The sequence below is a fragment of the Festucalex cinctus genome, chromosome 13 (assembly GCF_051991245.1).
Source record: "Festucalex cinctus isolate MCC-2025b chromosome 13, RoL_Fcin_1.0, whole genome shotgun sequence".
Taxonomy (NCBI): domain Eukaryota; kingdom Metazoa; phylum Chordata; class Actinopteri; order Syngnathiformes; family Syngnathidae; genus Festucalex; species Festucalex cinctus.
In genome coordinates, this window is record NC_135423.1 from 3,870,232 (window position 1) to 3,881,383 (window position 11,152).

The window sequence follows — 11,152 nt, forward strand, 5'->3', positions numbered from 1 at the left end:
TTAATTCATGTTTAGGGGCTTATTTGGTTATATTAGTGTCAAAATGAAGTTTTGCTGTTATGTACTTGTATTAAATACATGTATTAAAAACACTGAATATAGATAGAAACTAAGTACAAATATTTACAAGTGAAACTTTTCAAGGTTGAAAATCATAATAATTAGAAAATAACTTGTTCCATAAAGTTATAACATCTAGCAGCAGAGTCGACTAGTGGTTAGGATTTTTTTTTTTGCCAGGGGCAAAGGAGCGTGCTGCCTGACAAAGTCTGCCTAGCAACATGTGACTTTGACACATGTCAACTCAGCCAACTTTCTTCAATTTTCCATGTTGGAGAGCTGTGAAGCTTCTTTACATTTCATGATGAATCAACTGTAAAGTGCACCAAACTCGTGAACTTCTTAGTTATGAATGAATACAACACCCCAATAAACAAAACTGCTTATCCTCACAATGGTAATGTAACCGATTTAATTGTATAAAAGTACAAAAAAAAGCAACAAAAAAGTAAACATTTGCAAGGAAAAGGAACAAAAAACATATTGTGTAATAAAGTGTACAATAAAAAAAGTAAATAAGCATGTCTAAATAAAGAAATGAAAACATATAGTACCATAATAATGACTGCTACTGACTTTAAAAACTTCACTTAGGCAGACCTCCATCCAGTCCAAAGGAATCAGATTGTACACCTTCATGTATGCACTCAGAGATGGATGAATGTTTTCATTCAACCTGAATTACTGGCAAATTGTGAGAAAAATAAAATACATTCCTAAGTGAAAAAACATCATCTTCCTCTGCTTATGTACCGCGCCCGACCAAGCCGACCAGAAATCACTTAAATAATTCAAAAGCTAAACACAGGCTATTTTAAATAAGTACAACAGATGGTCTGATAATAAAAAAAAAAAAGTGTCTAAAAACACAAAATGTTTTGTTTTGGCTGCTATCTTCAAAAAGTTTGTCAGCTGCCTTCTGCCGCGTTAGTGGGACTCTCTTTAAAAAAAAAAAATAAAAAATCACAGCCCGTCTCCTTGGCCGTCCAGTTTGCGTTCATACGCCGTGTCGCACTCTGCCAGTGCGCTGTTACGAACGCCGTAGCAGAAGTAGATGAGAAAACCTGTAAATGAGAGCAAGTTACAAGACTGTGGACAGATAAAAAAAATCCCCACCGACGCTATTCATTTGTGCTTTGTTGGCTACTTCCTGGTTTGTGGTTTAAAATGTTGAAAACGTTGGAAAACCTCATTGGAAAGATCTGCAGATTGCCGAAAAAGATTTTGCAAGATAGCGACAAAAGCACATATTTCAAGAAAGTCAGCTTCTCGCCTCAATTCAACAGAGGTGAGACGTGATTAGATGGCACCAAAGCCACGTGTCATAACAACAAGCACCTATAGCAAGCAATTATAGCCATTTGTCATAAAAATAAACACTGAAATCCATTTCTCGTAAAATTATTGTTATGACAAATGGCTATAAGTGCTTATTGTTATGACAAATGGTTGTAGGTAATTATTGTTATGGCACATGGCTTGTGCTTATTGTTTATGACAAGTGGCTTTAAATGCTTATTGATGTGAAAGATGCTTTAAGTGGTTATTGTTATGACAACTGGTTGTAGGTGATTATTGCTATGCCACATGGCTTGAAGTGCTTATTGTTATGACGAATGGCTTTGAATTAGGGCTGCACAAAATATCGAAAAAATGTCAATATCCCGATATTGGCCCATGCAATATGCATATCGCAAAGACATGCAATACGTTTCATATTGAATTTTAGGCTTTCATCTGAATTTGACCAGTCAGACGCTAACTAAAGTGTGCTCCGTCATCCAATAGTTGAACATTATCGAGAGGTAATTGCAATTAATTAACGAAGAATACAGTCAATTTGCTGCATGAAAAAATTTAATTATTTTATTAGAGAATAAAAATGTCATTTCTTTAGGTACATGTTAAATATCGCGATAATTTTGATATCGCTATATTCAGCAACTATATCGCAAATCGCATGTTTTTCCAATATCGTGCAGCCCTACTTTGAATGCTTATTGTTGTGACAGATGGCTTTAAGTGCTTATTGTTATGACAAATGACTCTAAGTGCTTATTGTTATGATGCATGGCTTGAAGCGCTTATTGTTATGCGGCTGTAGGTGATTATTTTTGTGGCACATGACTTGAAGTGCATAACCACTTAAAGCCATTTGTCACAACAATAAGCACTTCAATTCATGTGCCACAAACAATAATCACCTACAATCATTTGTCATAACAATACACACCTAAAGCCATATGTCATAAAAATAAGCACTTATAGCCATTTGTCATAACAATAAGCACCTAAAGCCATATGTCATAAAAACAAGCACTTATAGCCATTTGTCAAAACAATAAGCACTTAAAGCCATCTAAACAATAAGCATTTAAAGCCATACGTCATAACAATAAGCATATAGCAATTTGTCAAAACAATAAGCACTTTAAAGCCATCTTTCACAATAAAAAGCATTTAAAGCCATTTGTCATAAACAATAAGCACAAGCCATGTGCCATAACAATAATCACCTACAACCATTTGTCATAACAATCAGCACTTAAAACCATGTGTGATAACAATAAGCACTTAAAGCCATATGTCATAACAATAAGCACTTAAAGCCATATGTCATAACAATAAGCATATAGCCATTTGTCATAACAATAAGCACTTAAAGCCATCTTTCACAACAATAAGCATTTAAAGCCATTTGTCATAAACAATAAGCACAAGCCATGTGCCATAACAATAATCACCTACAACCATGTGTCATAACAATAAGCACTTAAAGCCATGTGTCATAACAATAAGCATATAGCCATTTGTCATAATAAGCACTTAAAGACATCTTTCACAACAAGAAGCATTTAAAGCCATTTGTCACACTAAGAAGCACTTGAAGCCACGTGTCATAACAATAAGCACCTATAGTCATGCAGGTGGTGTAATGTATCCAAGGTCCTTTGAGGAGCTGCGTCATCAGGTATGTGTTGATCAGCATGCTCACCAGAGGGAGAAACGGCACCAGAGGGACCTGCAAGTAGACGGCGGCACGTTAATCGACGGAGATGAGCGCCTCCGATGTTCGTCGTGGATTTGAAAAGGGAAGAAATGGTCACTTGGAAGGAGGGCTTGGCCTTGTTTTGCGGTTGTCTCCACACCACAGCGGTGACGCCCAAGCACATCATCAAGATGGCGGCCAGCAGGTAAGGACACCACGCACCTTGCCTGCCCACGACGACCACAACGCTGAAGAGGAACGCCAAAATCACTGGCAGAACAATAAACAGTTGCACAAACAATAATAATCATTTCGATGTTTTGGTTGCGATTTTATGACAACACGAAGCTGTTTGGCTTCTCACCGAGCACGCTGGTGCAAACGATGACGGCGAATCCCGAGCGAGGGGTGGGCTCTCTGTCGGGGTGCAAGACGAGCCACCTGATGATGGTGCGGAGATTTTCTTTTCGCCGGATTCCCACGTCGCCCTCCGTGTCCACTTCCACCACCTGAGTGGCCGTCTGGCAGGGGGCGCTCTTGTCGGGCTTGTACCTTGTTAAACGAATGATGTGAATAGTTAACTAAATTTACATCTCTTCTAAATGTACAATAAAAAAAATACATATATATATTTTTTTAAGTTTTCATATTCTTGTTAACATAAAAGCAGAAAAAAAATATTAAACTAAGAAATATGGATGCGTCTTTTAGTCACTGAGTAAGCAGTCACTTAGTAATTTTGTAATAATTCATAAAATTGAGTTAAAATTAAAAAGGTGTACTGTACTGTAAAAAATGAGTGTGATATTGATTTTGTGTTGATGTTATTTTTCTGCCACTAGATGGCAGAAAACTCCAGGTTCATTGTGAAAAACCTGCTACCGACTAGGTTAGGTTGACAGACCATTGTTACTATGGTAACTGACCGAGAGCTTAAATGACCTCTTTTTATGAAACAGGCTAGAGTTACCTCTTATCTTCTGGTTTCAGTGACCTCGTTTTCTGAAACAAGTTTCCCACATTTCGGCGTTTCTTTACCCGGGTTTCTCACTAAACTTGGTTTGTGAAAATACACCCCGTGTTTGTCTGACTGGCTGCTCGACGCGTGTTCGGAAAAATTTGCAGTCGCTCGCGCGTTTCTCTCAAAAAAAGCCGGAGCAGCCCCCGCGTGTTCCAATCTGCAGTTTGTTTGGCGGATGTACCTGAGCACCAGCACGCATGCGGCGACCAGCGTGTAAGCCAGCAGAGCGCCGATGGACATGAGGTCCACCAGATCACTCAGGTCGAACAGCACGGCCATCACGGCTGCACCGGCACAACAAACAACAACAAAACATAAAAACACGTCAAGTCTTTCATGACTTTGAGCCGAGTAAGTCCGAGTCCTTAAAAAAAAAAAAAAAAAAAAAAAAAAAACTTGACTTGAGAGTTTTCCCATCTTGCGCTCATGTAAAAGTTGCAAATGTTCCGTTTCTGGACTCACCGGCTGCAACGCCCGATACGGTGGTTGCGATGAGAGGCGTTTTGGTGCGACTGTTGATTCTGCTCAAACATTTGAAGAGCAGGCCGTCCTCTGCCATGGCCCAAATCACTCGTGGCATGGGGAACATGGCGCCCAATAAACTGCACACAAACACCAGCATGTCAATATGCTCTCATTTCAATGTGATTATTTTTTTTTATATATATTTTTCAATTTTAGTTCAAGGTATTTCATTACTTTTCATTAACTCATTCACTTTCAGCCATTTTCACAGAAGCAATCCCGGCTGTTTTACTGAATTTTGACTGATTTTGCAAGGCCCACAGAATATTGTGTTCAATTGCTATAAAAGCATGGAACCTATCAAAAGAAAGATTAAAGTCTCTTCTTTCAGGGGGAAAAAAAGTATGTTTCTATCTGTTTCCGTTTTGCAGCAATTAGCATTAGAAAAGAGCTAAGTCTCATCAGTTTTTACAAATCTATTTAAAATTGTAATTGAGCTTTTTTTCTAGATGGCCCTTGTTGATCTCCTTTGCTCTGCTGCCACCTGCTGGCCGTTTGTGTAATAACTACCATTTCTGCAACCGTTCTTTGCAGTTGAGAGGCTGCATCAAAGCCTTCTGTATGCTCTAGCAGCATAAAAACAAAAAAACAAAAAAACGTAAAAATACGTCTTTGGGACATGAGTTAATTATAATATTCTTGGACTAGTGTTGTCACTATTAAATATTTGTAGAGTCGATTTTCATTTTTATTTTGCATTAAAGTGTATTAGAAAAAATTTCCCCCCCTGATTACTGTTTATTAACTAGTGACTGCAGTTTATTTCGTACCTCGTATTTGTTAATGATTAACTCTTTGACCGACAAAAATGTTTAATAACGATGAGTAAAATCACAATGTATGCTGCCATAAACGTTAAATGACATCAACTATGTTTTTTTTATTTATTTATTTTTTAAATCAATGGGCAGTGCAGCGTCTAAGTGCAGCGCTGCAGCGTTGTGGAATCAAAAACAGTCATTAACTATGGCCAGCAGGTGGCAGCATTTTATCTCTTTTCAATGGGCTGCCGGTGTATGGACTTACATTGAAACATGACGGAATCTGATTAAATAGAAAGTTTTCAAGGATGACGTCACTAAACAAAAAAATATTCGTGTCAAAGTCACTGTTGTGCAGAAACTGTATCGGTTCACAAAAAGCTTGTTTTCTCCTTATCTTTTCAATTTCCGCTCAATGTCACTCAAATGACCTCTTTTCAAATGGTGATTACTAAAGAACGGAATAAGGTAGAAACATGCTTTTTTTTTCTAATGAAAGAATGGAATGTGATCTTTCATGTGGTAGAAGCACACAATATTCTGTTTGTCTTGAACGATGAGTTAAAAGATCAATTCCGAGCGTATGAACGGACCTGGTGGAGAGCGCGCAGAGGGAGCCAGCGGCCACGGCGTTGGTGGCGGCCAGCCAGCCCACGTGCGTGAAGGCCACCGGCAGCGGGTTGAGCCGGTCCAGCCGGTAGTACGGCATCAAGACGGTGAGGGCGGTGGACACGCCCACGTACATCACCAGGCACACCAGCAGCGAGATGATGATCCCGATGGGGATGGCCTTCTGCGGGTTCTTCGCCTCCTCACCTGCACAACCGGCAAGATTGGGGATGGATTTCAGCGGTTCCTTGAAAACGCCACTCGGTGGCAGTATCGCTCTGCAAACACTTTCCTGCTTGTGGCTGGCAGGTATCTTCAAGGTTTTTATTTCTGTGGTGGCTTTTTTTGTGACTTTATTTTCCTTATAAAACATTTTTTTGGGGGTTCAGTAATGTTACAACTTTTTTCCTCTGAAAATTTCCATTTTTTATTTCATTTTTTAGTGTGTAAAAAAAAATCTTCTGCAAGTGTTTTAGGAGTATAATTTAATCTAATAAAAAAAACAAAAACAACTGTCTTTTATTTATTTATTTATTTATTTATTTAATAAATTATGTTATGAATTTTTCTCCATTTTTTTTTTTTTAAATACACAACTTTATCCTTACCAAATTATAGCTTGTTCTCTCAAATTGTTGTCTTGAAATATTCAACTTTGTATTTTTTTGCATTAAAATAATTTGCAATAAAAATTTCCCAAAAAAATTGCAAAAAATTTTTTGGGAAAAAAAAATACAAATTCCAGATATTGTGATCCACCCTTATAGAAACAAACCCTTTGCTAATCGTAATATTGTAGTTAATAATAATTTATTCAGAGCCTTTTAAAATCTTGTTTACTGTCATTAAAAAACAAAAAAAAAACAAAAAAAAAATTATCATCAAGACCCACAACATTTTGTTTTAAATGATTGTAGATAACAGAGATCTACCAAAAATACAACTTTTTCTTTTTTTCTTTTATTTATTTATTTTTTTTAAATAAATGTGATGACTTTTTCTCCAAAACTTTCTTTTTGTTATTTAAAAATACACAACTTTATTCTTGCAAAATTATGACTTGTTCTCTCAAATGTTTGTCTTGAAATATTCAACTTTTTATTTTTTCGCATAAAAAAATTTGAAAAAAAAATCTCCCGATATTGTGATCCACCTACAACATGAAATATTCTCTTTTCAACAAAAACTGAAAAAATAACTTTGATTCTCCTTTTTTCCTGTTCTTTCCTAATCAGCAATAAAAAGGTATGTTGCACAAATTGCAACCTAAAATAAAGATTACACGCCGGCAACATCTATGCACCCACCTGTCGTGGCGATACATTCAAAGCCGATGAAGGCGTAGAAGCACGTGGCGGCCCCAGAGAAGACCCCCGTCCAGCCGAAAGGCATGAAGCCCCCCGAACCAAGACTTTCCTTCAACGACGAATGATCCGTTGCGCTGAAAAAGCACAGAAAGACGATTCAATCGCATTTTCGGGGGCGATGATGAGGTCGTCTTGCCGCTCACTTGGGCGAGGACGCGTTGGCGGCGTTGAGGATGTCGTCAGGGTTCACGTTCCAGTTTTTCAGGTCTCCTTTGATCATCCCGCCGACCATCACGGACAGGAGAACCAGAATGTTGACGCTGGTGAACACTTTGCCAACCAGCGCCGACTCCTTGACGCCAAAGCCGAGCACGCCTGGGAACGTTTAATAGGTGCACTTTTAGATAAACAACTACAACAAAACATTTTAGGAGGAAAAATAAATAAACACATTTTTGGAGGAAAAAAAAAAGTCATTGTGTTTGAAACAGTCAATATTTGACAAATACATTTTGATTAAAAAAGAAAAAGAAAAAGTACCATGTTTCAAGAAAAAAAAAAGTCACATATTCTCAGAAAATGTCATTAAAAAAAAGTTTAATTAAAAAAAAAAATGTCATAAAAAAAGTCACGTTTCAAGATTTTTTTTTTTTAAAAAGTCACAAAATATTCTCAGAAAAATGTCATTAAAAAAAATTTCAGTAAAAAAAAAACTTTTTTTGTAAGAAAAAAGTCCCATGTTTCAAGAAAAAATAAAAAAGTCACATAATATTCTCAGAAAAATGTCGTTTAAAAAGTTTACTTCTTTTATAAGAAGTCCCATGTTTCAAGAAAAAATAAATAAATCACATAATATTCTCAGAAAAATGTCATTAAAAAAGTTTAATTTAAAACAATTTTTTTGGAAGAAAAAAGCCCCATGTTTCAAGAAAAACATGTTAAAAAGTCACATAATATTCTCAGAAAAATGTCATAAGTTGTTCCTAATATTTTTCTTTTAATGTTTGCAAGCCGAAACGGTTGAGTCAAGGCAACTGAATTCTTACTTTTTTTTTTTTTTTTCCCAAAAACATACCAAATGACTGTACAATCCTTGGCTAACATAATCCTTTCTTTCCAATGGAGACATTCTGACCTGTCAAAATCGTGATGAGACAGACGGAAAAGAGGTCGGGGTATTCTGACAGGACGCCAGGCGAGTTCATTGGGATGTTGGTTTTGCTCCACCTTTCGACTCGGCCTCCGATGAGTGTGTCGAAGGTGGCGCTCCACGTTTTGGCTACGCTCGAAGTACCTGTGGAACAGAAAAAAAACAGCAAATCTATTCAGGGCAGGCATGCCAGCATTTGAGCTCTGATGCCGACTCGTCAAATTTCGCCATCGTGCTCACCCCCAATGACAGAAAGACGAAATTGTTCGTAGTTTAGCATCACCAATTTGGCCTTTTTGTGTGTCTCGATAGAAACACCTACCAACATGGCTGATCTCTTATACTCTGCTGCCACCTGCTGGCCATTTTATAAAATAACTACCATTGCTTTAAGTGACCTCTTCAGATATATAGTCTAATGTTAATTCCTGCAAAACAGAAACAGATAGAAATATACTTTTTTTTTTTCCTGATGAAAGAAGAGACTAATCTTTCTTTTGGTCGGTTTTGTGTTTTTATAGCAATAGTACACACTATTCTGTGGGCCTTGCAAATTCAGTCAAAACCCAGTAAAACAGACGGGCGTGAAGGGGGTTGCTTCAGTCAAAATGGCTGCCAGTAAAAGAGTTAAATGCCAACTTGACGAATCTCTAAATGTCTCACCAATGGCGTACGACATGAGCAGGTTCCATCCGGTGATGAAGGCCAGCAACTCGCCGGCCGTCACGTAACTGTAAAGGTACGCCGAGCCCGTTTTGGGCACGCAGGCTCCAAACTCGGCGTAGCACAGGCCGGCCAGGATGGACGCCACCGCCGCGATCAGGAAGGACAGGACGATGGCGGGTCCTGAACTCTCTCGGGCCACGTTGCCGGCCACCACGTAGACGCCGGCGCCCAGCGTGCTCCCCACGCCCAGCGCCACCAGGTCGAACGTGTTGAGGCAGCGCAACAGGCGGGTGTCATTGGTGGTCGTTTCCACCACCTTGACGCGCACCAGCTGCCTCCCCAAGCGCTTCAGGCCTTCCGGAATCATCGCACCTGAGAGGCGGGCTGTCGCCTGTTGGCAAAACAAGATGGATTTGTGCCAAAATGTTAGGACCACACAGGGGGGGGAACATGTGTAGCTATGTAGCCATCTTAAAAATGTTAGCTTTGCTAATGCCATGAACTAACTACCTGAAAAATCTACTTATGCACAGCAACAACGCATATTTGTATGTCACCACTCGCCACTTCCCTCCACTGGCTTTTACTGTTGTGATGCGTGAAATGCAGATGATTCATTTTGTGATTCGTGACAATAAAGATGAAGATTCTTTTAACTTTTCAATTTCAAAATCCTCCTACAACCTTATAGTGCTCTAGTCAAACAGCGGTCACATCTTTCTTTCAATACCAGGACCCAAAGCACTAACAGTTCTTTCAATATAATCATCAGGGACACCCCCCCCCCCCCTTTTTTTATTTTTTATTTTTATTTTTTTACTTTTACCTTACTTTTTACATTAGATAAACTCAAAAACCATTTCGTCTTAATGTGGCTCTGATAAAAAGCGATGTTTTTGGCGCCACCCTGAGGAGGAAGAGCCAACCTGCAGGGGCTACTTTACCAGAGGCTACTTCCAGTGCAGCTTCATCAAGAGCGGAAATATTAACTTACTGCTTAATTCGCGTTTTGACATCGCCCCATTTGCATTTTCTCTCTTTATTGGTAACTTTCCAGCAACGACAGTCCCTGGGACGTCTCGGTGGCGTATGTTAGTTGACGTCAGTCGTTTCAAAGTGACTGGGCTCGCGACAGCCGTCATGCTGACGTTGGGGTGAAACCGTGTGCTGTTATGTATCTGCACTTTCGTCTTTTTGCCAAACCGTTCGTAGGGTGTGTATTAAAAAAAAAAAAAAACGGCGTGGGACTACGTGTAAAAACAGTGCACGTCATTATAATAAATCTATTAATATGTGTATTGATTTAACATTCCAATACTTTTAGCTAATGCGGAAGTAGAAATGATGTAGAGCGAAAATGTGAATGAGGACACAACACTACACAGGTGCCTACATGGCGGCCATATTGGCAAGGGCGACTCCGGCTATCCAATCACAAGTAATGAACTGACATTCAAAGTCGCAACTTGTTCATTTCAAATGATTTTCATGAGTTTTGCTAATTTTTTGCCAATGTCAAAATGTGTGCTATCAATACACAAGGGTTAAAAAAAGGCGTGTGCTGTTACATTATGATTTATCCATACTAAAAAAAAATATATTCCCTCATCTTTCACCTACGTTTATAACCAGAAACAATGTTAAATATAATCTACACACAAACGCAAAAAGATGTGCGTCCCAACATAGAAAAAACAACACTGTACCCAAATGATTCAATTAAAATGCATTGCACATGTTAATAATTGTAACTGATTGTATAAAAAGATTATTTTGCAAGATTAATTGCAAATATATTAATTTGTGATTAAAAGTTAAATCCAACTGCACATGACAAATTAACTGGATGAAGAAAACGTTTGCACTCCTATGCCTTATATTGTTTTAAGACCACTAAGTGGAGCCCACGGACCAGACTAAGAATCACTGCGTTCAATAAATTGAAATATTTCTTCTCAAATGAGAGGGGAATGTTAAAAACGTTTTGCACATTGCCTGTACAACTGAGGCAGTTGTATGTTGTGTGAAATAATACATAAACAAAAATAAAAAATAAATAACCCG

The 11,152-nt window shown here is 38.4% G+C and overlaps 1 protein-coding gene across 7 annotated transcripts; it reads right to left on the reverse strand.

Moving 5' to 3' along the window:
• Positions 1-524: 524 nt before the first annotated feature.
• On the reverse strand, positions 525-10,311 carry LOC144033715 (high affinity cationic amino acid transporter 1-like). Of its 7 annotated transcripts, none has more exons than XM_077542014.1 (12): positions 10,083-10,311; positions 9,086-9,479; positions 8,408-8,566; positions 7,476-7,647; positions 7,273-7,406; positions 5,950-6,172; positions 4,533-4,672; positions 4,252-4,354; positions 3,414-3,601; positions 3,168-3,319; positions 3,056-3,082; positions 525-1,124 (listed from the first exon to the last, which is right to left on the reverse strand). In XM_077542014.1, the coding sequence occupies exons 2-12, from the start codon at positions 9,453-9,455 to the stop codon at positions 969-971; spliced, it is 1,824 nt and encodes a 607-aa protein (XP_077398140.1). In that variant the 5' UTR covers positions 9,456-9,479; positions 10,083-10,311; the 3' UTR covers positions 525-968. The 7 variants fall into 7 exon arrangements, 5 of the variants coding, with proteins under 5 accessions (XP_077398140.1, XP_077398138.1, XP_077398139.1 ...); XM_077542012.1 differs by having other exon boundaries at positions 2,974-3,082; XM_077542013.1 differs by lacking the exon at positions 10,083-10,311 and adding an exon at positions 10,033-10,054 and having other exon boundaries at positions 2,974-3,082.
• Between the last annotated feature and the right edge of the window lie 841 nt (positions 10,312-11,152).

Excerpts from the sequence above, each read along its gene's own strand:
- LOC144033715 (XM_077542012.1), bottom strand. The coding sequence starts at position 9,455 with ATGATTCCGGAAGGCCTGAAGCGCTTGGGGAGGCAGCTGGTGCGCGTC. Across the intron at positions 3,602-4,251 it reads GCATGCGTGCTGGTGCTCAG|GTACAAGCCCGACAAGAGCG; the intron begins GTACATCCGCCA and ends TCGTTTAACAAG. Across the intron at positions 3,320-3,413 it reads CGTTTGCACCAGCGTGCTCG|TGATTTTGGCGTTCCTCTTC; the intron begins GTGAGAAGCCAA and ends TTGTTCTGCCAG.